This window comes from Sapajus apella, unplaced genomic scaffold (genome assembly GCF_009761245.1).
Source record: "Sapajus apella isolate SASKATOON/1434 unplaced genomic scaffold, GSC_monkey_1.0 scaffold7, whole genome shotgun sequence".
Classification (NCBI taxonomy): Eukaryota; Metazoa; Chordata; class Mammalia; order Primates; family Cebidae; genus Sapajus; species Sapajus apella.
The window spans coordinates 38,139,455-38,166,683 of record NW_022436947.1 but is presented as its reverse complement, the minus strand read 5'-3'; the positions used below and the strand labels follow the sequence as shown (position 1 = coordinate 38,166,683).

General features: G+C 40.7%; 1 protein-coding gene and 2 long non-coding RNA genes across 13 annotated transcripts in view; all 3 read left to right on the top strand.

Moving 5' to 3' along the window:
* The window catches only part of GSAP (gamma-secretase activating protein), a 103,864-nt gene that overhangs the window by 12,990 nt on the left and 63,645 nt on the right, over nt 1–27,229 (top strand). For 10 of the 11 annotated variants that reach the window (XR_004268368.1, XM_032276404.1, XM_032276406.1 and 7 more), the window contains exons 4-7: nt 11,913–11,982; nt 12,290–12,343; nt 21,581–21,669; nt 26,726–26,795. Coding sequence is in view for 9 of the 11 variants with exons in the window: in XM_032276404.1 (XP_032132295.1) it covers nt 11,913–11,982; nt 12,290–12,343; nt 21,581–21,669; nt 26,726–26,795 (283 nt within the window). In the remaining 2 variants the exon portion in view is untranslated. The remainder of the gene's footprint in view (nt 1–11,912; nt 11,983–12,289; nt 12,344–21,580; nt 21,670–26,725; nt 26,796–27,229) is intronic. The other variant, XM_032276403.1, reaches the window with a different exon arrangement.
* On the top strand, nt 5–11,018 carry LOC116550380. The gene is made up of 3 exons (XR_004268370.1): nt 5–1,197; nt 5,253–5,259; nt 11,007–11,018. It is a non-coding gene; the product is annotated as an uncharacterized LOC116550380 (long non-coding RNA).
* LOC116550379 lies at nt 13,084–15,739 on the top strand. The gene is made up of 2 exons (XR_004268369.1): nt 13,084–13,249; nt 13,908–15,739. It is a non-coding gene; the product is annotated as an uncharacterized LOC116550379 (long non-coding RNA).

Genomic DNA, 27,229 nt, shown 5'->3' with positions numbered 1-27,229 from the left:
AAAAATCACCATAAATCATAGATTACTCATTGGTTACTTTACTGCCTTTAGAGTTTTCTTATTTGTCGCCTCCTTTTTCTAGATATAAATTATAACTTTATTTTCTTCTTTTTCTACACAATTTATTTGAAAAAAAGAATTGCAATTTGAGGCGTATACACAGACCAGCGTAGTCTTTGGTATGTCCAAAGAACAAAGAAAGGTTGGGGATTTTATCAGAAAGAGAAATGTTACATATGGCTTTGAAAGAACACTCATTGGCAATAGGAAAGTTTCCAGGGGCTGGCAAGATCTAATTGGTGTGTGATAGCAGTAGGTTAAACTAGTTTTAGAGCCATGGCATTTTGTTACAGCAGCTACTGGGTAAAGCTATTCTTTAAGTTTATGGCATTTGGTTATTTTGGCAGCTGGTTTGCAGGATAATACCTGGACAGGCATTTGTGCCCCATGTGCTTCTCTTTTCTGCTCCTGATCTCTTGATTTAACTGAATTGAGTATGACAATAACTCCAATTCATTTAATCAATTTTCACAGTATATGCAACAGTTTATTTATTTGTTGATGGGCACATATTTGTAATAATTGTCTATTATGAGCACTTGTATACATAGCAATTCATTTTTTAATTCTTTTGTGAGCCTATTTAGGAGTGGGAATACCAACTTTATTTTCTAAAAGTTTATATTTCTTTGCTTTCCTTTTCTTCTCCCTTAACTATCTCTTGGTCCTATTGTCTTAAACAAAAAATACACGGACTATTGGACCAAAAAGTGAAGTGAAGTCTCTTAGACCTTTTAGATTTAAGTAAAGTAGCCTTAAACAAATTATCTGGTATCCTGTAAGAAAGAAGGAGGTCCATTGCCCTCCTCGAGATTTGTGTACTCCCAGGTCATCGTATAAATGAGCTCTGGCTCTTTTTGCTTCTGCTTAACCTTCATGTATCTTTTTTCCTCATTATTTCTTAATGATCTAGACATGGAACTCGGCTCTCTTTCCTTGTTACTCACATAAGGTATTGGTTGATGTGACAGGTTTTGTCTAATTCTGAGAGCAAATGGGAGGGAGTCATTTTGTGCTTATGTAAAAATAATTTAGAATTGAATATTAGACGTCATTGAAATTAAATGTCCTTTATCCATTACAAATTTCTCACAGGTCACCTTAGTCTTCAGGGTTCCAGTATGCTTTTCCCTTCGTGTACCCCTTTCACCTTTTTTCTTTCATTCACTTACTCATTCATTGATTGAACAAAGAAGCATTGAGTGTTTTCCCTGTCAGGTGCTAGGGACACAGTGATGATCAACATAAACTCAAAATATACTGTCTAGGGAAAGAGAATAAAATTTCCAGTTTTCAGTGCAATCCTTAGCTTACTTTCTGTGTGGCATGTATTCTAAAAAGATGGGTTGAGAGGAGACATCAGTCTGTCTTCCGTGAATCCATTTGTGGTGACTGCTGCTATCTTTTGTGGTTACATTCCTCTTTCCCAAGACTGTGAGCACTTGGCAGTAAGGAGTATTTTGCATCCAAATGTGTTCTATCTCCATACCCTTTAGCTTACCAAGCCTGTGAGTGATAGGAGTGCAGTGAAGTTTTTCAATGGATTGATAGTGATAGGTTTCCTCCAGAGTGGCTGTTTTTCAAAAATTTTCCAGTGACAAAGCTGCTTTGAATTCCAAAATGTGAAAATTAGTCCAGAAAAAAAATTGGCAAAAAGGATGAATTAATCAGAAATTTAAACTAGCTTTGTAAACAGGCAAATTTTGCTTCTGAACCATAGTCACTAAACAACCCCCCCATCCCATCTCTTTTCCACATAAGCACAACCCTTACAGCCCATAAGTTGGTTTTTTTTTTTTTTTTTTTTTTTTTTTTTTTTTTTTTTTTTTTTTTTGTTGTTGTTGTTGTTGTTGTTTTAACTGATCTCTTGATGTTTTACTGAAGGAATGGATTTGTATGCCAAATCTAGATAGGCTTTAAAAATTCTTTTCAAGTACTGTATTTTTCCTTGGAAGGGTGCCACCAGAGAAAGATGGTGCCATGAAGAGAAAAAAATCTTTTTCTTGGTAACTGAGCTTCAGGATGGAATAATGGTGTCTGAGTCTTAATGCTTACGCATCCTTCTCTCAAAGTTTTTATTTATTTATTTATTTATTTATTTATTTTGAGACAGAGTCTCACTCTGTCGTCAGGCACCAGTCTGGAGTGCAGTGCCATGATCTTGGTTCACTGCAACCTCTGCCTCCTGGGTTCAAGCAATTCTCCTGCCTCAGCCTCCCAAGTAGCTGGGACTACAGGTGCGCACCACCATGCCCAGCCAATTTTTGTATGTTTTAGTAGAGACCGGGTTTCACCACATTGGTCAGGATGGTCTCAATCTCTTGACCTCGTGATCTGCCCGCCTTGGCCTCCCAAAGTGCTGGGATTACAGGCGTGAGCCACCATGCCTAGCCAAGTTTTTATTTTTTTAATTTGAAAAACGAGAACAGCAATGTCCTGTGTACTCTTCACTCAGTTTCTCTCAATTGTTACGTCTTGTGTAACTATAGGATAATATATTAAAACCAATAAATTAATATCGGTAGAATGCGTGCATATAGTTCTATGCTATTTCACTTGTGTAGATTCCTGTAATTACCACTGCAATAAAGAAAAAGAATTATTCCATCACCACAAGATCTATTGTGTTGAAATTTTACTAGTTCAAACGAAGTGTAGAACTCTTACCTCCTTTTAAGTCTCTTTACCTTTCTGTGTTTTTGATTGTCTTTGATATTTCCTATACATTCTCAGGCAGTGTTATATTTTTGGCCCCGATTGTTGAACATAATTGAGAAAACACAAAAGGAGAAGGAAAGTCTATTGTGTTTACCTGTATATTTGCTCTTTCTATGGTTCTTTCTGGCTTTCTGATCTTCTAAGATTCCTCGTTTATCATTTCCTTTCTCTTTCAAGAACTTTTTTTAGCCATTTTTTTAGGGTAGGTATGCTGATGACAAATTCTCATAGTTTCTTCATCTCAGAATGCCTTTTTTTCCTTTCATTCCTGAAAGATAATTTTGCCAAGTGTAGAATTCAGGACTCATAGTTCTTTTTGTTCCTCTCTTGAAAAACGTGCCATTTCTTCTGGGCTCTCTCTGGTTTCTTGTGAGAAATCTGCTGTCTTCTGAATTGTTCATTCCCCATATAGGTAAGATGTCACTTTTTTTCTTTGCTGTTTTTTGAAAAAAAACCAAAAAAAAACCAAAAAAAAACAAACTTTTCTTTCTCCTTAGTTTTCTGAAGTTTGATTATACTGTGTCTTAGTGTGGATTTGTTTGGATTTTCCCTGTTTGGGGTTTACTCAGCTTACTGAATGTGTAGTCTCTTGCCAAATTTGGAACATTTTGTAGTCACTAGCTAGTATTTCTTCCAATACTTAAAATTTCTCTCTGTTTCTCTTCTCTTTTTATGGACTCTGCTTACACAAATGGTAGATCTTTTGTTATAGTCTCACAGATCTCTGAGGTTCTGTTTCCTTTTTTTTTTTTTTTTGAGATGGAGTCTCACACTGTCACCCGGCCTGTGGTGCAGTGGTGCGGTCTTGGCTCACTGCAATCTCTGCCTCCTGGTTCAAGTAATTCTCCTACCTCAGCCCCCCAAGTAGCTGGGACTACAGGCGTGCGCCACCACTCCCAGCTAATTTTTTTGTATGTTTGGTAGAGACAGGGTTTCACCATGTTGGCCAGGATGGTTTCAATCTCCTGACCTTGTGATCTGCCCGCCTCAGCCTCCCACAGTGCTGGAATTACAGGTGTGAGCCACAGTGTCTGGCCCTGTTTCCTTTATTTTTGGGATTTCTGTCTATTGTTTTAAATTAGGCAACTTCTATTGTTTTCAAGTTCACTGATTCTTCTGTCCTCTCCACTATGTTGTTGAGCCTACCCATAGAGGTTTTGTTAAAAAAAAATTGGTGATTTTTCAGTTGTGACATTTCCGTCAGTATTTTTCTTTATATATTCTATTTCTTGCTGAGATTTTCATTTGTTTCAAGGATGCTTGTAATTACTTACTGAAACTTTTTTTTTTTTTTTTAAGATGGAGTTTCGCTCTTGTTGCCCAGGTTGGAATATGATGGTGCAATATCGGTTTACTGCAACCTTCACCTCCCAGGTTCAAGCAATTCTCCTGCCTCAGCCTCCCAAGTAGCTGGGACTACGGGTGCACACCACCATGCCTAGCTAATTTTTGTATTTTTAGTAGAGATGGAGTTTCACCATATTGACCAGGATGGTCTCAATCTCTTGACCTTGTCATCCGCCTGCCAAAGCCTCCCAAAGTGCTAGGATTACAGGCATGAGCCACCGCGCCCGGCCTGTTGAAGCATTTTTATGGTGATGGTTTTAAAACCTTTGTCAGAAAATTCCAGTATCTGCATTATCTCAGTTCTTGTGCCTATTATTTTCTTGTTCAGCTTGAGATCTTCCTGGTTCTTGGTATGATGTGAGATTTTCTATTGTATGTTAGGCATTTCGAATACTACATTAGGAAACTCTGGGTCTTATTTAAGTCTTCTCTTTAGCGTGCCTCCTCTGATAATATACCTGTTGGGGAATTAGCAGGGTGGGGGATACAACCTCACTATTGCTAGGTTGTGGTGGGGGGAAGGTCTAGGTTCCCCACTTGGCCTACTTGGACACCCCAGTGGGGAGAAGTGCCTTATTACGAGTAGACAGAGGTAGGATTTCACTCTTCCCCGCTTGGCCTCCACTGATACCACAGCAGAGGAATAGGATGGGGGAAAGGTAGATGAAGGCCTCATTATCATCTGGTGCTGGTGAAAGTTCTGGCTTCCCATTCAGCCACCTCAGACACCATCCCAGTGAGGAGGTGGAAAGGGACCTCTTTACTGCTGGGTCTGGGTGGGAGTCCAGGATCCACGTGGCTTTGCTGGCATTCTTGGTGGGGAAAGCTCATTACCACTGGGAATGGATGAAAGTCTTGATTTCTTACTTGGTCTTCTTTGATACTCTTCTCACAGAAGGGGGAAGGGTGCCTTGTTATAGCTGGGCAAAGGTGGGAGTCTAAGCTCCCCACATAGCCTTTGCTGGTAGAGGAGGGAGTGGGGTTGCATTTTCTTTTGTAGTGTTTGGCTGGAGTTAGGGTGGTTATAGTAAAAAAAAAAAAAAGTTTCTCTCTTGCTGTGTTTCCCCTTTCCAGTTCCTTTGGCTAGAGAGAATGGGTGTGTGTTTGTTTTTGTCTGCTCCCATCAGTATTTCTGTTGTTTTCTCCTCTTTAGCCTGAATGTAGGCTATGTGACCCAAAAGGAAAACCCAGGGAACTCACTACTATGTCATTCATCAGGACCTGAGGTCCCTAAAGAATCCCCTGCCTTCTCTCTACATTTCAGAGTTATCTTTGGTTTTTTAAAAAGTACATGTCCAGGGTTTTAAAACTGTACTTGGTGGGAGCAGTAGGGACAAGGGGGTTGACTCCACTTTGTCCCCTTCCCGTCAAGTTTTAAGTGAATGGTCTTACCCTGCAATATCCAAATGGGAAGCAGTGTATTACTTACGCACAATTAGGTACTCCCAATGTTTCCTTCCTCAACCTCTTCCACCTCTTTCTCCCACCTCCTGTCGTGTAGGCCTTCCTTGGTAGTGCATATAAGAGTGGACATGAACTTAACTGGTTGCATACAAGTGAATACTTGGCTGGGAATTTGGGACATGGACTCTTCTCTTTTCCACTGGGCTTGGTAGTAAGTGAATTCAGTGGGCTAGAACTGCTGTGGCTTTGGGGACTAGAAGTTGGAGCTCTATTGTGTGGAGGCTAACAAATGTATTGAACCTGGATAGCTAAGAGAATGGATATTTCCAGCTCTGGGTCAAGCCAATACTGAAGTAACACCCTGTTCTGTTCAATTTCATGAGCCACTAATTGTCTTTTTGCCTAAGCTAGTTTGGGGAAGATTTTTTGATGCTTGCAGTTAAAGACTTCTGATACTTGCATACCTATTGACCTAGAAATTCCACTTTGAGGTTTTGATTCTACAGAAATATCTGTACAAATTCACATAGGTGTATGTAAAAGGAAGTTCATTGGATTATTATACTACCTAAATGTAGGAGGCAAACTAAATGCCCATCAGTAAGTTTTTGGAAATTGATACAGCTATTAAAGGATTAAGAAGTCTATAAATGTACTGGTACAGAAGGCTCTTCAAAACATATTGTTACATGAAAAAAGCAAGTTGTCAGAATAATACATGGCAGTTATGTTTTGAAAAAACTTGCACTGTCACTCTAAGTACATAACTACAGAAAATTTGTAAACATGCTTCCTTTTGGAAGGAAGTTGGGATTGGCTGAGTATAATGGACTGTTTATATCTTTTGACCTTTTAATATTTGAGACAGGGTCTTGCTCTGTCACTTGGGCTGGAGTGCAGTGGCACAATTACAGTTCACCGCAGTCTTGACCTCCTGGGCTCAAGTAATCCTTCCATCTCAGCCTCCCAGGTAGCTAGGACTATAGGCATGCCATCATGCCTGCCTAATTTAAAAAAAAAAAAAAACTTTTGGAGAGACAGGATTTTGTCATGTTATACAGGCTGGCTTTTTTTCTGATAATGTTTGTTTGTTTTTCTGTTTTTTTTTTTTTTTTTGAGACGGAGTCTCGCTCTGTTGTCAGGCTGGAGTGCAGTGGCATGATCTCGGCTCACTGCAACCTCGGCTTCTGGGGTTCAAGTGATTCTCCTGCCTCAGCCTCCCGAGTAGCTGGGACTACAGATGTGTGCCACTACGCCCAGCTGATTTTTGTAGTTTTAGTGAAGATGGAATTTCATCATGTTGACCAGGATAGCCTCAATCTCTTGACCTTGTGATCCACCTACCTTGGCCTCCCAAAGCACTGGGATTACACATGTGAGCCACCGCACCTGGCCATAGTGTTTACGTTTTTAAACACTGAGACTATACTTACATTATTTTATAATTAAAACATAATACATTAAAAAAGTGTATGTTCCCATTCTTCTTAGTTATAATTTGGAATTCGATTCTTCTTAGTAATAATTTAGAATTAGATTCTTCTTAATAATAATTTAGAATTCCTCAGTTAGAGCAGCAGTCAAAGGAAATGGAAAATTCTCTCTGGCTCCCTCTCTCTGGCTTCTTCAGCTCTCTTCTGTCTCTAGTATGGGGAGAGAGGTTGGGGGCTGCTACCCCACTTCTTGCTGGCTGGAGCAGTGAGCATTGCTCGAGGTGTTGCTGGGCTCTGGGAGGGCTTCCCTTGGTTCTTCAAGGCCCCAGGCCACAAGTGACTCTTGTGACCCCATCAGCAGCATGAACTTTCCCTCTGCCCCTCTGTCCCATAGCAGCCCCCAGCTTTGCCTCCTCTCCTGGCCACACCCATACCCCACTACCTTTCCATCATAAACCTCCAGCCTGTCCCCTGAGCTGACCCTACCTCCCTCCATTTGGGGGAAGCCATGGAAGCCACTGACTGTTCTCCTCCCCTCCTTTTGCAGCTTGTTCTCCACTGTTCCTGTTTGGTCTACATCAAACCCACTTTTTTTTTCAGTTTATCTCATTTCTCTGGAGTTTCTGATGCTCTGTGTCCAAAGCCCAAGCCACCGTATTCTTTTCACTTTCCAAATTCAAAGCCCTCTAGCCCTGGCTCTGCAGTTGGCTCCCTGCTCCGAGCCAGCTCACCTGATTCTTTAGAGGCAGAATGTTCCAAGCACAGGCTATAAAAATGTCCGTCCTAGCTGTTGCATATTTCCCTGGGACTCTTCCCCACTTATCCAAGAAGATGCCGTTTCCCCCACAAAGGTGGCAGCCTTAATACCCTTTTCCAGCGCCCTTCCTGCCCACCGTGGCTGAGGTCACATCTCTGGACTATGAAACTCACAAACACCATCAGAGGTCACCTCCTGTCATTTGAGGATCCCTGATTAGAAAAGAACTTGATACATAAGCAGGGTATGTATAGAAATGAAAAGTTTGAAAAAAGGGAGAAAAAAAACTGGACACACAGATCAGCAAGGGTTAGTGGTTTCCTTGTCGCCTGTCACAAACTCCTGTTCTGGCTCCTGCCAGCTCCTGCCAACCTTACAACCAGAGGTACAGTCATTGGGCCTGTACCATCCAGGACAGCAGGCACTGGCCACATGTGGCTGATGAGCACTCGAGAGGAGCTCAGAAAAGCTGAGCTGTGCTGTGGGTATAAAGTACACGCTGAATTCTTTTTTTTCTTTTTTCTTTTTTTTTTTCCTTTATCCCCTATGGTTACTTGCTTGATTGAGTTAGATAATCCATGTGAAGGGATTAGCAGAGAAACTAACAATTAATACTTGATAAACGTCAGCTGTTGTGATTATTGTATTTGTACTTGTAGGAGCCTCACCTGTCGCTTCAACCCTACCCCATTTCACTTCCCAAAGAGCAAGTTAGTAACAGGGGCAGGATGTGTACATCCAGGCCTTCTGACTCAGCCTAGAATTCCATCCATTCCATCAATTTGCTGCCAAAGAATGTTACTGATAGGGCAATAGTTATTTACTTGGGTGTGTGTACCACTTTTTTTTTTTTTTTTTTTTTTTAGTAGAGTCAGGGTTTCTTCATTTTGGTCAGGCTAGTCTTGAACTCCTGACCTCAGTGATCTGCCTGCCTCAGCCTTCTGAAGTGCTAGGATTTTTTTTTTTTTTAAGGAGAAGAAAGAAAGAGACAAAAAAAAAGAATGAAGGAGAGGAAGAAAGAGGAAGAGGGAGAGAGAACAGGGGTGTTGCTTTATTGCCCAGGCTAGAATGCAGTCTAAAAATGGGTATGCCTGTAATTGTGTTTAATAGTAGAGACATAAAAAAAAAATGAGGGAAGAAAATAACTAACAAGCAGCCAACCAGTATTTCATTTAAACCTATAAATAGGTGTAATGTGGTACTGATAAGAATGTATATTTTGTGTATTTAAAGTGGAGAGTTCTATAAATGTTAATTAAGTCTACTTGTTCCGGATCTGAGTTCAAGTCCTGGTTATCGATGTTAACTTTCTGTCTCATTGATCTGTCTAATATTGATGTTGAAGTCTCCCACTATAATTGTGTGGGAGTCCAAGTCTCTTTATAAGTCATATATATCTGGATATTCCTGTATTGGGTACGTATATAGTTAGGATCTTTAGCTCTTCTTGTTACATTGATCCTTTTATCATTATGTAATATCCTTCTTTGCTTCTTTGATCTTTGTTGCTTTAAAGTATATTTTATCAGCAAAAATTGCAACCCCTGCTTTCTATTTATTTATTTTTGCTCTCCATTTGGTTGGTAAATTTTTCTCCATCCCTTTGTTTTGAGTCTTTGTGTATCCTTGCATGTGAGATGGATCTAGATGTAGCATACCAATGGGTCTTGGCTTTTTTTTGCCTGTCTGTGTCTTTGGATTGGGGGATTTAGTCGATTTAAATTTAGAATTAATAACAATATATGTGAGTTTGATACTGCCCTTTAATGTTAGCTGGCTGTTTTGCCCATTAGTTGATGCAAGTTCTTAATTATGTTGATGTTCTTTATTTTTTGGTATTTTTTAGAAAGGCTGATACTGGTTGTTCCTTTCTATTTGTAGTGGTTCTTTCAGAAGCCCTTGTAAAGCAGACCTCGTGGTGATGAAATCTCTGAGTGCTTGCTTGTTCACAAAAGATTTTATTTTTCCTTTGCTTATGAAGCTTAGTTTGGCTGGATGTAAAATTCTGGGTTGAAAGTTCTTTTCTTTAAGGATTTTGAATATTGTCCTCCACTCTCTTCTGGCTTGTAGGGTTTCTGCTGAGAGATCTGCTGTGAGTCTGATAGGCTTCCCTTTATGGGTAACCTGACCTTTCTCTCTGGCTGCCCTCAGTATTTTCTCTTTCATTTCAACCCTGGTGAATCTGGCGATTATGTGCCTTGAGGTTGGTCTTCTTGAGGAATATCTTTGTGGTGTTCTCTGTATCTTTGTGGTGTTGAATATTGTCCTGCCTTGCTAGGTTGGGGAAGTTTTCCTGAATAATATCCTGAAGCGCGTTTTCCAGCTTGGATTGATTCTCTTCGTTACACTCAGGTACACCTATCAAACGTAGATTAGGTCTTTTCACATAGTCCCATATTTCTTGGAGACTTTGCTCGTTCTTTTTTATCCTTTTTTCTCTAATCTTGTCTTTTTGTTTTATTTCATTAAGTTGGTCTTCAGCCTCTGATATCTTTTCTTCTGCTTGATCAATTCGGCTGTTAAAACTTGTGCATAGTTTGCGAAGTTCTCGTGTTGTGTTTTTCAGCTCCATTAATTCACTCATATTCCTCTCTAAATTGTGTGTTATTTTTAACATTTCGTCAAACCTTTTTTCAAAGTTCTTAGTTTCTTTGCATTGGGTTAGAACAAGTTCTTTTAATTCCCAGAAGTTTCTTATCATCCACTTTTTAAAGCCTGCTTCTGCTAATGGAATACAGTCTTTCTCCATCAGGCCTTGTTCCGTTGCTGATGAGGAACTGTGATCCCCTGTAGAGCGAGAGACGTTCTGATTTTGGGTATTCTCAGCCTTTTTAGACTGGTTTCTTCCCTTCGTTATAGATTTATCCATCTGTGGTCTTTATAATTACCGTCTTTATAATTACCGTCTTTATAGTTGGGTTTCTGAATGGACGTCCAACTTGTTGATTCCCGGCGCTAAAATCAGAGCAACCCACTGCGCCGGCCAAAACAGCAGCGTTATGATTGATGGTGCTTTTCTGACTCTGCACCAAGAACCGCCGCACCAAGGCAGCGACAAAACCGCCTCACCAGCCTCAAGAGTTGCGCTGGCGACCCATGGGGCTTCTCCGCTGGGAATCTCCTGGTGCGTGATTGATCTGAAAGTGTGGCGTCCTCTCATTCTCTGCGCTTTCAGTGGGAGCTACAATCCCGAGCTGCTAGTGATCAGCCATCTTGGATCTCTCCCTTCGGTACCTTATTAACTGAAAATTCACTTTCTGTAATCAGTTGTTCCCTAACTTCCCCAGCTTTTCCCATTGACTTCTAGCTATAGGGACCTGGTGTGTTCTTGATACTTTTTTAGTGTGCAGATACCAGTAACCTTCTTAATACTTAGGCCATTAACTGTTTGACTTAGTCTGTTCTCTTCTGAGGTCTAAGACAGTCTGTTTCGCTTATCCCCTGGGTGTTCTTTAAGAGAGACTGCGTAATAGAACTGGTGTCCTCTAGTTCCTCAATCTCCACATCACATCCTACTGCATGGGCATTTTCATTTTCTTTAATGTTCAAGGAAATGGAATCTTGCAACATTTTGAACATTTTAAACAGCAACAAGAAAAAAAAATAAAGATAGAAGACTACCTTCCCAGTCCTCTAAATATGAAAGCTCTATGGGAGATGTACTTGTGACAGTGGCTAAGATAACTAGTGATTATTTTGTAATTAAAATTACCTCAGTAATTACAATAGCTAACATTTGAGTGCTTATTGCACTAAATGCTTCATATAGATTATCTTGCTTGATCTTCCTAACAATCCCATGAGTAGATGTTATGATTGCTATTTTACTGATAGGGGGAAAGAGAAGCTGAATAATTTATCCAGGGTCACACAGCTAGTAAGTGTCAGAGTCAGGATTTGAACCTGGGTCCAGTAGGGCTCCAACATCTATGCTCTTAACCACTATACTTGATTGTCTCATGGCTAAATATCAGTGCCAAACATGGCTTATGATAGCAAAGTTTTTTTTTTTTGGTAAGAGTGGTCTGGTTTTGGTAAAGAGTGGTCTGTCAGCATTGCTAAACTAGTTTGATTCTTTACTAAAATATTTTGCTCCAGTAGTACTTAGCACAGAGCTTAATGGGAATTTACATTAATACAATTTTTATTTAATATGTGAAATTCTAAATTAAAAAATACTTTTGTTTTAATAGCTTCTGTATGCCTTTGAGAAAGACTTGGAAGTTTTCAGTTGCTCTGTCAACAGTGAAAGAACTTTGCTTGGTAAGTTGAACTGTTATTGCTGCATGTCAAGAACTGAACTACATCTTTTAAGAGTTTCAAAGTATTAGGTTTTTGCAGTATTAAATTACTCTGTAACAATGATTTTCTAAGAAAAAATGTTCTTGGGAAGTTAAATTTGAAATAAAGAATATGGAGAGCATACCTACAAAAAAGAATGCTTTGTGTTCTGCCCTAATCTTCCATTGACATATCCTTTGGGCCACCATCTATTTCAGGTATATGGTAAACTTTAACAAGCCACCACATGGATCAATTGCTAATGGATTTTTTTTTCTTTTTCCATTAGCTGCAAGTTTAATTCAGTCTACTAAAGAAGGAAAAAGGAATGAACTTCAACCAGGTAATGAAATTACACTTTTTGGTATCTATGGGTAGATGAAGGTTATTGGTAGATGATTTTTATGTACCACTAAATAAAATTTCAAGGATCTTTAGAAATAGCCTTATTGTATCTCAGAATAAAAGGCAAAGATCATGTCAAGTATGAACAAGACTTTTAAAAAGTATTTTTTTCAAGCAAACAGAAAAGTACAGACAATGATCTAACAGCGACGAGCAGAAGTGTTAAGATGGTGATTAATACCTGTAGGCTAAATGAATGCTGAAGTAGAAACCTATAGTCAGATGTTGGTGTAAAAGATTGGGAAAGTCAAGAATGTATCTTTTCTTACATCTGGTTAAGTATTGATTAATTAATACACATTGTAAGTGGTACACTAATACTAAAGATCAATTCTGTTCATTTACCAAGGCCTTGACTTTATAGTTTTACAGCTATGGGATGCTCCCTTGCCTCACCACTTTTTAAAGTGTTGTAAGTCATCCCTCTGTCTATAACTCAATGGTATTGAGTGTCTGCTGTGGATCAGGCACTATGCATGGTGCTGGGGCTACAATGGTGTGTAAGAGAGGTATAGCATCTATCCTCCTGGAGCTTTCAGTCTAGTCCTGGGTTTCAATTGCAAATGCATACACTGGCCAGAGAGACCATATAAATAAATGAAGCAGATTTAGTGTAAGAAAAAAATCTAGTGACCGACAGAATGTCTTTGTTTTTTTCCATTTTTAACATATAAACCAATAAATATCTTTTTTTCTTTAGTGAAAAGAAAAAAATTCAAAAGCTATAGGGACTAGTAGTGGGGTGGGGGTGGGGGTGCCTCATGGGAGACTTTCAAGAGAAGAAGTTACTACTGAGCCCTAGCTTTTTGTTGTCACTAGCAAGTTCAGTGGAACTGGCATTTCAGTTTTGTAAGATTTATTGCCGAGGTAAAATGAGGAAACTGAGGCAAGTATAAGAAAATGAGAAGCTAATTTATTCAGCTCCCGGGCGAGGTTCTGTGGTCCTGGAAGGGGCCAAAGAAGTCGCGCCCGACTATTCAGGGAGTGGGGTTTTATGGGGAAGGAAGGCAATTGATTGGCTATTGGGGAAACAAAGCGAAGGTAATCTTATTGCCTGTTAAGAAGCAGGAAATACCCGGAACTAGCTGCCATTGGTAGGTGGGTGGGACCTTGGGTAAATGGGCCTTGATTGGCTATTGGGGAAACAAAGTGAAGGCAATCTTATTGGCTGTTAAGAAGCAGGAAATACCTGGAGCTAGTTATGGGTAGGCGGGCGGGACCTTGGGTAAGTGGGCCTGCTGGGGGCGTGCAGGGCGGACTGCTACCGGGCAGGGTCTGATGGGGCTTCTTTAAAAATTTTCTGCAGGGTTTATCAACAGCGGGCTGGGGGTTGAATGCATAATTTAGTGCTGAATGTGGGTTTGGGCCTGGTATGTGGAGGCGGGTGCGGGGAAGCCATGCGGCAAGGCCAGATAACAAGCTTGGGTGATGATGTAGTTATCAGGCACGGAGAGAGATGGATGTGTCCGTTTAACCCTCTGCGAGGCAACCGGCCTTACAAGTTTATCAAGGGAAGTCTAGAGTTTTTTGTAAAGATCGAATTTATAAATGTTGGCTTCACTATATTAAAATCCTACTTGGGACAATAATAACCACCTGTGGGCTGGAGCCAGCCTGTGACTAACATTTATCAACTTCTGGCCTAGTGAGTCTCCTATCAGTCTCTTACTGTTCTGCTTCTGGGTGCTTTCCATCCATTCTATTTATCTGACACTTAAATTCCTTCTTTTGTTAGCATAGTTACCACTCATGTATTTTCCTGCAGTTGCATGTGATGGAAAAACCCTTTGTACTTACTTTCCACATGAGGCTTGTGAGGCACTTCCAGACTTCTCATGATACACATTTCTCCAGAGCCAAGTTCAGATGGGACATTCTTGGGAGCCTCAGTAAAATTGTTTATTGGTAATTTGGTGGGCAGGAGGCTCACCTGAAATGTCATCATTTGTAATGCTCATTCCTACCTTCCCACTGCCATGATATACTGAGAACAACAACCCCTTCGTTCTTCTGTGCCATGTCCTCCTTTTCCCAGTACCATCATCACTCTCTGCTCTTTTTAGAATTAGATGCAAGGCTTGCTTCAGAGGAGATGGAACTGCAATAGCTTGAGTGAAATATGATCTGGGACATAGGTGTCCTGACCCTTAAAACAAGGGTATGGGCAAAACCCCAGGATATGGCCCCAACCTTTGAGCTAATAGACCCCTTTCTCTAAGAGGAATGGCCTAGCTGCTGTGTTCCAGGAGATGGTGAGGGTGGGCATCTGTATAGAACCTTGGGTTGGCGCCTGTGCCTCCCAGTTCTTCTTGTACCTTATTTTTTTAGTCTTAAAAATTCTTTATTATGTTGGGAAACTGAGTAGTAACTATATTTTTTTACATATATTTATTCACCATCTATGCTTGACTGTCACACAGAAGTAGTCATACGTAGATTCTAAAATTTACTTTCAGGCCAACTTTAAACTTTATTTGATTACAACATTAAAGTCTATTCAGGGATGCTTGCTCAGTCTTGTTAGTTTGATGCACTTGTAGTGAGATTATCTACTTGCATCTTTAAAAACACTGGGATGAACATTATTAGTTACTGTATTGGATACCTCACAGCTTACCTTTGAAGCCAGTCACTGTGACGAGAACCACCTCTGCCCAGCTGTAATTTGACAGTGCCTCATCTCAGCTGCCCTACCTGCTTCTTGCTTTCTGCCCAGGGCCATTGGGAAAATCTGTTTACTCCCTGCACATGTACAGTTTGGAAGTATGATTGGGCATGATGCCCAGGAGAATAACCCGTGACCAGTGGCGGCAAAGAACTGAAAGATAAATGGTCTTCCTTTCCATCTTTAAAGTGGGTAATTGTGAGGTGTACTCTAAGCAGCTTAAAATCCAGGGTGGTCACTAATTTGATAATGCCTCGTTTACTGGTGTATTTTTCTTTCCTGTTTCACTCTTCTCAGTTCCTTTCACCAACCCTGGCTAGAGTGATCCTGGAGTAATGTTGTTTCCTGAGATAAGTTCTTGTCTTAGTGTGAATTTCCCCACAACTAGTGCCTGAAACAGGGTTTGAGTGCAGTTAATTTATTTGGGGAATGATATTAGGAAAGGCCATTAGGGGAATGTTTAAACAGAGACCTGAAGGTGGGGAGGGAACAAGCATGAGGCTGTGGGGAGAGCACATTTCTGACAGATCAGTCAGCATAGGACTGTACTTGGTAGACTTGCTGTTCAAAGAGAGTAAGGAGGTCATTGAGACAAGTGGAGTGAACAAGGAGCAGAGTGGTAGGAACTGAGGGCAAAGGAAAAGAAGTGAGATGCAGGCAGATCACACAGGCCCAAGGAGGCCATTGTAAAGGTGTGGCCCTCACTCCTAGTAAAATGGGAAGTGATACGGATTTTGAGCAGGGGTGTGATCTGACTTGTTCCATGAAAGGATTGCTGTAGCTGCTCTGTGGAAGATGGACTACAGGAGGGCAAGGGGAGAGCTGGTTGGAGAGCTATTATAGTCTAGTGGCTTGGACTGGTGAAGTGGAGCAAGGGCTAGGTAGCTGTGTTTGGATGTATTCAAAAGATTGACTTGTTAAGATTGGCTGCTTGGCCGGGTGTAGTGGCTCATACCTGTAATCCCAGCACTTTGGGAGGCTGAGGCAGGTGAGGTTAGGAGTTCGAGACCAGCCTGGCCAACATGGTGAAACCCTGTCTCTACTAAAAATACTAGCTGGATGTGACTGCACATGCCTGTAATTCTAGCCACTTGGGAGGCTGAGGCAAGAAAATTGCTTGACCCAGGGAAATGGAAATAAAGGTTGCAGTGAGCCGAGATTGCACCACTGCACTCCAGCCTGGGCAACAGAGTGAGACTAGACTCCATCTGAAAAAAAAAAGAAGATTGGCTGCTGGATTTGATGGGACTATGAGAAAAAGAGATAAGTCAAGGGTGACTCACTCTAAGGTTTTTTGGCCAGAACAGGTAGAAGGACGTGTGTGGGGGGTGTATGTATATGGGAGGGGCAGGAAAGAAGAGTTTGATTTTGAACTTGATCAGTTTGACATCCTAATAGACATCCCGGTGGAGATGTGAGGTAGGAGTTTGGAGATGAGTCAGAAGTCCAGGTAATGGTCGGGGTTGGAGAGACACATTCAGGAGTCCTCAATTTATGAAAGTTATTGCTCATCATGGGAGGATTTCATTTTGTTTGGCAAAGATTTCAGATGATGTAACCAGAAAGCGCTGTAGGATTTATTGGAATGTTTTATTTGAACGAATATTTTGGAAAGGTTTATTTTGTCGGTCCATGAAATGGCCTTACAAGCCATTTGATTATAAGATGTAATGGTTTATCTCCGGTGGTGCTTAACACTGTTGCTTAAAATGAGATTTTTCCACTGTAGATGAGACAAATTGTACCATCTTTTATGTAAACAAAACAGGGTTCTTTGATCCACATACTTTACAATGCTTTTTTTTTTTTTTTTTTTTTATCAATAGTGCTCCTATTCTTGGCCGTAGAGATGGCAGAGTTAATGTTTTACTGAGAAAATGGCCTTCCATAGGAAACCAGGCTCTGGCTGCCCCCTTCATCCTCCCCTGTGGAGTTGCATTTGCTACAAGTCACTGTAGATTCCCACGTGGCAGCATTTGGGGTGACCACATGAGTTGGGGGCCCCATTGCCACTGAGATTCTCCAGAGACCTCCTCTTACCATCATAGACATTCAAGTGTCACAGATGCTCTGCAAAGCTGTGATTCGGTTCAAGAACTCAAATAACCAGAGTGCCTTCAGAATCAGGCCATATCGAACTCCCCCATCCTTGTCACCATTTCACAGCATGTGCCTGCATCACATCACATTCTTTTGCCCACCTCCATTCTCCTTATGTCATGTCTACCCCTCTGCTTGATCCTGCTGTCTCTCCTCTCTCCTTCTTGTGGTATCCAGATCCTGTCTTACCCTTTAGTGATGGTCTCCCAGTCTCCACTGATAATCTTTTTGAGACAGTGTCTTGCTCTGTCACCCAGGCTGGAGTGCAGTGGCATGATCTTGGCTCACTGCAACCTCTGCCTCCTGGGTTCAAGCGATTCTTCTGCCTCAGTCTCCTGAGTAGCTGGGATTACAGGTGTGCAATGCCACGCTTGGCTAATTTTTTGTATTTTTAGTAGTAAGGGGGTTTAGTCATGTTTCCCAGGCTCGTCTCGAATTCTGGAGCTCAGGCAATCCACCCACTTCAGCCTCCCAAAATGTTAGGATTATAGGCATGATCCACTGTGTCTGGTCTCCACCGATAACTTGATTCTCAAAATTCTTCCCCCCCCCCCCCCCCCCCCCCCACCAAGACGGAGTCTTGCTCTGTTGTCCAGGCTGGAGAGTGCAGTGGTGTGATCTCGGCTCACTGTAATCTCTGCCTCCCAGGTTCAAGTGATTCCCCTTCCTCAGCCTCCCGAGTAACTGGGACTATAGGTACCACCACCATGCCTGGCTAATTTTTATATTTTTAGTAGAGATGAGTTTTCCCCATGTTGGCCAGCTGGTCTTGAACTCCTGACCTCAGTTGTTCCATCTGCCTCAGCCTCCCAAGGTGTTAGGATTATAGGCATGAGCCACTGCACCCAGCCATCAAAATTCTTAGTTTAGCACTTTGTGGAACACTGGGATTTTATGGCTGAAAGTGATTGTAGAAATAATCTGGTTCTTTAGTCTTTCATTTTATTATGATTATTATTTTTGAAACAGGGTCTTGCTCTGTTGCCTAGGCTCGAGTGCACTGACATTATCATGGCTCACAGCAGCTTTGACCCCCCTAGCCCAAGGGATCTTCTTACCTCAACCTCCTGAGTACCTGGGACTGTAGGCACACACCACCATGCCCAGCTAGTTCTTAATATTTTTTTCATTTTATTTTATAGAGACAGGGTTTCACTGCTGCCCAGGCTGGTCTCAAACTCCTGGACTCACGTGATCCTCCTGTCTTGGCCTCCAAAAGCATTGGGATTACAGGCATGAACACCTTGCCCTGCATGTTTTATTATGTTTAGTAATGAAGCATTGAGGCCTAGGAAAGCTGGGTGATTTTCTGAGAAATAAATACCTTGATAATGACAGAACTGAAACTGGAACTGTTGTCTCTAGAATCTTAATTCAGAATGCTTCCTTTTTCACTGTGAAAGCACATGATATATTACTGAGAGAAATTACAATTTGCAAAGATTTACTGTTGTCATTATGCTAGTAATATTAGTCAAATGTCTGGGTTGCACTCCAGAAGGGAAAAATTAGTGTAGAAAGATGTTTTCTGCCTTTAAAGATCTTCCCATTTTAAAGGTGAGAAAATCTAGCTGACAGCTGGCTATCTCATTTGGGTACAAATTCCTGCTAAAAAAAAAACCGCCAAATATATGGTGATTATTTTTCTTTCTTTCTTTATTTTTTGAAACGGAGTCTCACTCTGTTGCCCAGGCTGGAGTGCAGTGGTGCGATCTCAGCTCACTACAACCTCCACCTCCCAGGTTCAAGTGATTCTCCTGCCTCAGCCTCCTGAGTAGCTGGGACTACAGGTGCATGCCACCACACCCAGCTATTTTTTTTATATTTTTAGTAGAGATAGGGTTTCACTGTGTTCGTTTAGGATGGTCATGATTTCCTGACTTTATGATCCACCTGCCACAGCCTCCCAAAGTGCTGGGATTACAGATGTGAGCTACTGTACCTGGCTGTGATTATTTTTCTGATGAGAAAATTTCCCCTCTCTCCCCCAAAAGGACTTTTTTGGCCAGATATATATGTATGTGTATATATATAAAAGCTTACATATATAAGCTTTTAGGACAAAAAAGTCAGCTTGTACTATTTAATATACTAATATAGTCACACCTATTTAAAATAACAATAAGAAAAATTGATTTTTCTACCTCACAGAGCATTTCTATTCTATTTTTCTTCATAAATATCTTTGACACCAATGTCTTTTTTATTCCTGAAGCCATTTTTTGAGTCATCAAACAGATTCCCAAAGTACCTCATCCTTACCCTGGTTGTAAGATCCTGTCACTAGTGTTTTCATCCTAAGCCACAAGTACCCATTTACCAAAATTTGGATTTTCATTAGTTCTGTAGTACATATTAAATTCCATGCATCTGTGCCATCTCCAAGTTATACATTATTTTTCACAGTAAAGTCACTGAGAGGCACTGGATCGAGTCTCTATAAGAGCTCAAATATAAGGCCAGTCCTTCTTTTCTAAGGTTTAATCTTGGGGGAGGGGATCTTCTACCTAAATTTAGATATCTGTGGTAACTCCATTCTAGCCCATATCCATGGACTTCATCCTAATTGCTGTCTTCTATGATATTTGCTCAGATGTGACACTAACGAAATAAGTGGGTCATTATCAGTGCTCTACCACTTTCCCTGAGGGAATCTCAGTCTGTGTCCTACTGATAAGTACCGTCAGCCTTAACATGTTCATGTATCAGAAATATATTTTTATTTTCCTACACAAACAATCTGTGCCATAGTGCTGCAGAACTGGAGTGACATAGAATTGAATTGTGTTTGTTTAGACTTAAAAGTCTAGAAGGCTTGTGAAGTTAGGCTAAAAATGTCTTGGAGTGTGGCAGTGCTTCCAGTGGACCAGTGTGGCGGGTTCTTCTCTCCCTCCTTCAGCTCGGCCTGGGCACTCCGGACATGGCGCCGGCTTTTACTTCAACCACTGGGCCGTGCAGCTCTGCCCTGCAAAGCCTTTGTCCACGTGGCCGGCCTAGATTTATCTGCATCAGGGCTGAGGTTCGAGTTAGGGATCATGTTTTCTCTGTGGATGTGCCGTTGGCCCAGCTCAGTTTACTGAAAGCCGTGCTCTCCCTGAGCTGCTGGCTGCTGCGCCTCTTGTCAGGGCTAACGGCAGGCACCCAGCAAAATTACTAACTAGAGTTACTGGTGCAATGAGCAAATGTGGAAGAATTTCTTCCTCTATGATGCTAACTGGATTGTTCAAGTTTTGAAACTGTGACCCTGGTCCATTAGCACCATGCTTTACTCAATTGAAATAAGCCCCTGTTGCTGGTTGGGGAGGTGCAGAGGGTGGGGTGAGAAGGGGATTGAGGGCAATTATACACATCATTAAGATACCATGATATACAGTGAAAATCCAACTTGCTAAGACACTATATTTGAGGTTTGAAAATTACTAATCACAGCTACTAAATAACAATGCACCAAAGTTTTACAATATTTGAACACCTGCAAGTGTAGAGCTTTCTGGTATGACCCAAATTTGAATACAAATGTCAGGAAGTTCATTGAATATTAGGTTATCAGTAAGCTAGAGGAAACAGATTACATACATTTCATAGGTATTAACTTATGAAAAAGGTGGAGATTGGGTAAACATTAAGTGAAATTATTAAAAAAAAAAATGGCATGGAGTGAGTGCAAACAACTTCCTCACTCCCAGCACATTGATTTCTCCCTTGGGATGTTTTCTGAATCCCTCTTGGATTTGTAGAAGGGTCAAAGTCAAACTTTAAAGTGTTAAACTTTAAGAAAATTACCTTTTACCCCCCTGTAGAATAACTAATACAGTAGTATATTTATATTTTCAGAAAGTTTAGACATGTCTGCTTTTGCAAATGATAGAACTGTGATAATTGGGAAAAATGATATCCAGTAGAACCCAGTTTGTCAGACCCTCTCATATGTTGCTGGTGAGAATGCAAAGTGATATACAGGAATCTTTGATTTCAGAAGGCACTTGTGTTTTTAATGTGATGCTTTTTTACAAATACAGAATTATTATAATTTGAAATTTGTCTCCCTTGTATCTACTGTTGTTTCCGGGGCTTTTCAAAGACTTCCCTTTTCACATTTGCATTTCTTGAGTATCCTGTGGTTTTCATAATAAAATGCAGCTTCTTCAGGCCTCCTGAGGGTGTGGAAGGCAGGTCCTTTGCTGGGCTGATTGTTCTTTTGGGGTCCTGGAGCCACCATACATCCTAGAGAGTGGAACTGGAAACAAATGTACAGTTTAAGTCTTCTCATGGGACTTTATGATGGTAGAATTGTTTTATTAGTTTATAGTCGCTATAGTAGGATTTACCAGAAATTTTTCCTGCTTGCTTTGGAAAAAATAACATGTGATATTCTAAGCTTTGTTACTAAAAGCCACCTTTTCTCTGTAGGATCAAAGTGCTTAACTTTGTTGGTTGAAATCCACCCTGTTAACAACGTGAAGGTTCTGAAAGCTGTGGATAGCTATATTTGGGTTCAGGTAAGTAAATACAATCGTCACTTACTCATTAATCAAAAGACATGCAACCTAGAAGAATTGGTGTTTACAAAGTGCTTTCACACTATCATTATCATATTTAATCCTCAGAGCAATCTTGTAGACTACTACAGCTGGAAGTATCTTCCCTTCTTTCTTTGCAAGCATGGAAATTAACTCAAGCTAGCTCCTCTGACTCTGTTACACTATCATTTGTTTCATAGTAATGTAATTTCTCATGATAAAATTTCAAATATTGAAGCACATTTAAGGCCAGGGTAGGTAGGTGTGACGCCTGTATTTCCAGTGCTTCGGGAGGCTGAGGTGGGCAGATCACGAAGTCAGGAGATTAAAACCATCCTGGCCAACATGGTAAAACCCCGTCTCTATTAAAAATACAAAAATTAGCTGGGTGTGGTCACGTGTGCCTGTAATCCCAGCTACTCGGGGGACATGGGGGCGGGCTAAGGCAGGAGAATTGCTTGAACCAGGAGGCAGAGGTTGCAGTGAGCCTAGATCATGCCACTGTACTCCAGTTTAGCGACAGAGAGACAGAGCAAGAGAGAGGTCCTCCATTGTCAGCCAGTCCTTTCAGCTGCACATTTCCCCAACACCCCATTTCAAAACAAAACAAAACAAAAAACCCCCACACATTTAAAGTAAGGTTTAAATGGTCTATGTAATGTATTTATGTGGTTGACAGATTAAATACCTATGATTAAATGATTTAATCCCTGAATTTATCAACTTCATGAGTTGATGCAAAAACTGCATGTATAATGTGGAATAGTCAGTACTCACTATTTGCAGATTTCATATTTGCAAATTCTCCTACTCCTAAAATTTGTTTGTAATCCTTAAATCATACACTCATAGTACTTGGTTAGTTATTTGCAGATGTATGCTGAGTGGTGAAGGAATTTGTCACCCAACATGCACATTTGCAATTGAGGTTGAACACAGTAATGCCCTGCTTTTTTTGTTTTAGCTCTCACACTAAAACGACTGTTGTTTTCATGGCCTAGTTCCATCTTTCAAATTTTTGTGCTTTTTCCTGGCAATTTCACTGTTTAAATGGCCTCCAGGCATAGCTCTGAGGCACTGTCCAGTGTTCCTAAGTGCATGAAGGCTGTCAGATGCCTTACGGAGAAAACATGTCAGATAAGTTTCATTTAGGCATGAGTTACTATGCCACAAGTTTAAGGAGTGTCTTTAAATAGAAACACACAAAACAAGGTTATATACTGATCTGTTGACAAACATATTGTGAGTAGAGGCTTACAAGAATTTATCCTTGTATGAGTTTGGATCATAATCTGAAAAGACAGTCCCGAACACCATAATCATGAATGTCGAAATCCTGAAATAAAATTCCCTGATGTCTAAAGTCCCAAAAGTCACGATCACAGGATAGTTAATATACGCGAGTGTCTATACTTTCAAAACTGTATATGTTATTATTTGCCTATTGTATAAAGTGGACTATGAAGTGTGCTTTTGTGTTTTGCTTCTCAGATAATTCTTCTAAAAATGTCAGTACAGCTTTTAAATAGTTTTTAAAATTATTTTCTTCTAGAATTATATTTTTGGGATTTTGATCTTTCGGGATTTCAGTATTTAGGATTATGGCATTGGGGATTGTGTCTTTCAGGACTATGATCAACTCCCTTTGTATTTTCCCTAGGAACGATGGTTCAGTATTCGGTATACAACATTTGTGGTGACTTTACAAAACTTAACTACTGAAAATAATTTGAATCTAAAGTATATGTTCATGCAGTGCTGCAGCATAATTTCCTTTTGTCTAATTTTACATTTTGTTACAGAGTCAAAATATTTCTTTTGGTCTAGCTGGAGTCAATTTGTACCACCCAAAGTATCTACCTCTTTGTCTCCCAAGCTACTACCAGCCTCCAGCCCATGGGCCTCCCTATTCCGGTGGGTTAGGAGAGAAGGTTGTCTCTCTCTGCTCAGGGTCTGCCACTGTCAGCCAGTCCTTTCAGCTGCACATTTCCCCACTATTCCTGATTGTACTGTGGGTCACTTCTCAGTTCCAGACAGGGGCCTGGCCTGAAGCTCCCAAACTACGTTCTGCTACCTCAGGTAGCTACTCTGTCTACACTGTCATCAGTGTGGGGGCAGCTAGGGGACAGAGCACACTTCCCTTTTCTGGTCTGCTCTTTGACTTCCTCAGCATCTCTAGTTAGGACTATATAGATGCTGGAGACATGACTGAAGGATTGGGGTAACTAAAGGCAATTGGAGCATAGAAAGGGGAAAAGTTTTAAAAGCAAGTGGTTGTATACACTGTGAATATATTAAAAACTACATATATATATAAATGGTTAAAATGTTAAATTTTATATTGTGTGAATTCAATTTTAAAAAGTTAAAAGTAGCTGGGTGCAGTGGCTCATGCCTGTAATCTTAGCACTTTGGGAGGCCAAGGCGGGTGGATTGCCTGAGCTCAGGAGTTTGAGACCAGCCTGGCCAACATGGAGAAACCCCATCTCTACTTAAAGTATAAAAATTAGCCATGCGTGGTAATATGCTCCTGTAATCCCAGCTTCTCTAGAGGCTGAGGCAGGAGAATTACTTGAAACCCGGTAGGTGGAGTTGCAGTAAGTCAAGATCATGCCATTGCATGTCAGCCTGGGCAACAGAACGAAACTCCAAGTCAAAAAAAGAGTTAAAAGTATGTGGAACAGGACAACATCTATAGGCCAAAGAAAAAATCCCCACTCAAATAAAGTAAAACCTGTACCCATTCTTTGGACCCATCTCAGTTCTTAACCCTGCCTCCTGCTCCCATGTCTATGCCTCTGGAGAGAGAAATTCCTCCAAACCCCAGTGACAAATACCCATCTTCGCCTTCTAGAGAAATAACATTTACTGTTCATTGAGTTGGTCTTGCCCTGGAATCTATTTCCTTTTCCTTACAAAAACATCCATGGTGATCTCCAGTAGCACATTTCTCTAACTCTGCATGTGTAGTTGTGACCACCTACACAGAGGAGCTTCAGCAGGACGGTGGCAGGTGGGACTTGGATCCCAATCCAGGACCCTTTGGGTGTTCCCTTCCAGCATGAGGTGTATCTTCCAGATAGTTCCAGTGGTAATTACACACCCTCTACACACCTAGACCACACATTTCCAAAGACCAATATTCATTCGAAGTCCAGCTCCATATTTGTGAAGATAAATTTTCCTAAGGAAATATAATCTCCATAGAGTCCTAGTTAAAATACAAAAAGCCACCTTGAATGCTTTTGTAGAGCTGTGTCTGAAGCCTGTCTGTTTTTGATTTCCAGGCCTTACTCTAGGACCGCCTTACAATAGAAAGAAAAAAAAAACACCTACCTAAATGGGACTTTTAAAATAACATTCTCCCTGATTGTCACAGGAAGACCAGGTAGAGGTTTAGAGGTTGGCAGTTACACCTCTTCAGCACCTCAATCCATGTCACGTTCCTAAGCAGGCATGCCCTGGACACCCCTGTAGACCTGGAGTAGGAGCATCTCCATATTTGAGGCACTGAACATTTGTTCTTCCGTCGTATATGTAGTGTCATTCATCTCTGCTTTTCCTCAACTCTAGTATAAAAAGTATCTTGTTTAATGTGTGAGATTTTACAAATCATGAGATAATTATTGTATTATTTTTGTAGCTGAATTCTTCATTGCTATTTTATAATTTTGACTTTATTGCTGTGATGCATGTGTTTTGCTTTTCATTTCTAAAAGGGGACTCAACTATAAATGTTCCAAAAGTTGACTAGTCCTATTTTTAATCTGATATTATAAAAAGTTAGGACACTAGGAAGTAATAAAAAAATCATCCTAAATTTTAGTGAGACTAATGATTGGGAGATTGGGACACAAAAGTTATGCCCTTTCATATTACTTTCAAGCTTTGGGTAAGGAAAAGAACAAAATTCTCTGGTCTTTCATGCCACAAAATGAAACAGCTTATTTACAGTTGCCCTTTTCAGTCATCCTGTGACCAATTTTTCCTCACTGTTACAGCTGACAGGGTCCAGGACTTGGTTACTGGCAGCCTACTTTGTCCTGTAGATAGAAAAATAGTGGTGGGTTCAAATGGGAGAGCACAGAGAAAGAGAAATGGGGTGGGTTTAAGCCTTTTCTTCCCAGTGACAGTCGTTCTATGCTTTTAGGCTTGTAAATCATCAACCCATGTGACACCATGACTCACTGTTCTTTCTTGACATGTTCTGGTTATATTACACTTTGTTTCTTGGATGTGGGACTTTGGAAGTTCTTGTGGGGAATATGTTTACTTGGCTCTCAAGTTATATACTAGGTTGAGTTGCACAACAACTATATTGACTGGTGTGTGTGTGTGTGTGTGTGTGTGTGAAATAGAACATTCTGTATAAATGTTGTTTGCGTTGTTTTTGATTGGTTTCAGAATCATATATTCCAAATAGGAAGTACCATCCCTAGAAATAACTTCAGCTTCAGCATCACTGTTTATTTTACTTTATTTATTTTTAGACAGAGTCTCATTCTATCACTCAGGCTACAGCGTAGTGGCATGATCTTGGCTCACTGCAACTTCCACCTCCTAGGCTCAAGTGATACGCCCACCTCAACCTCCTGAGTATTTGGGACTACAGACACATGCCATCACACTTGGCTAAGCTTTTATATTTTTTTGTAGAGACGGGAACTTGCCATGTTGCGCAGGCTGGTCTTGAACTCCTGAGGTGAAGTGATCCACCTGTCTTGACTTCTTCAAAGTGTTGGGGTTACAGGTGTGAGCCACTGTGCCTTGCCAGTAACCTTACTATTTAAATAAGTGAAGATAGTGTTGTACTTGAAACCAGTTTCCCTCTGGAAAACTGAGGTCCTGAAAGTGTTTCCTTTTCTTGCTTGCTTTGATCTGCGATACGTGTGTGTGTATAGGTGATTCCCCTAAACTCTTCTGTGATTCCGTTTCTTCAATGATATGTAATAGTACAGTCATCAAACACAATTTTGGAAATACTTGTTCGAGCAAGATACTTGTTTATAATTATGATTAATTTCTTTTTTTACAGTTTCTGTACCCACATGTTGAAAGTCATCCTCTTCCAGAGAACCATCTGTTACTGATTTCAGAAGAGAAATGTAAGTGTATCTTTAGGTGGAATGTGGGGATTTCATGAATGGCATATGGCCTCCCAGCATGGGACATGATTGAATCTTCTAGATATCCATTTGCCATTGTCAAGGGTCCACTGACCTTTCATGTCCATATGTGACCTGGAATTCCTTGGGAAGGGCTTTTCCTTTTGCCCCCAAGTGTTGTTCCCTTTGGTTCTGCTCAGCTTTTTCATCCTGGGGATGATGGGCTCTTGCATACCTGGATTTGCAGTTTTGTCCTATGGTAGAATGTTTGTAGAACATTTGCACAGGTCATTTTTGTCGTCTTTAGTTCATTTTGTCTTTTGGATGTCTGTCACAGTGGATAACTATAGTATAAAAGAGATGTTTGGATGGAGAGAGGGGAAGTAGCTAGAAGAATCCCATGGCAGAACTTGAGGATGCACACTAACTTAGAC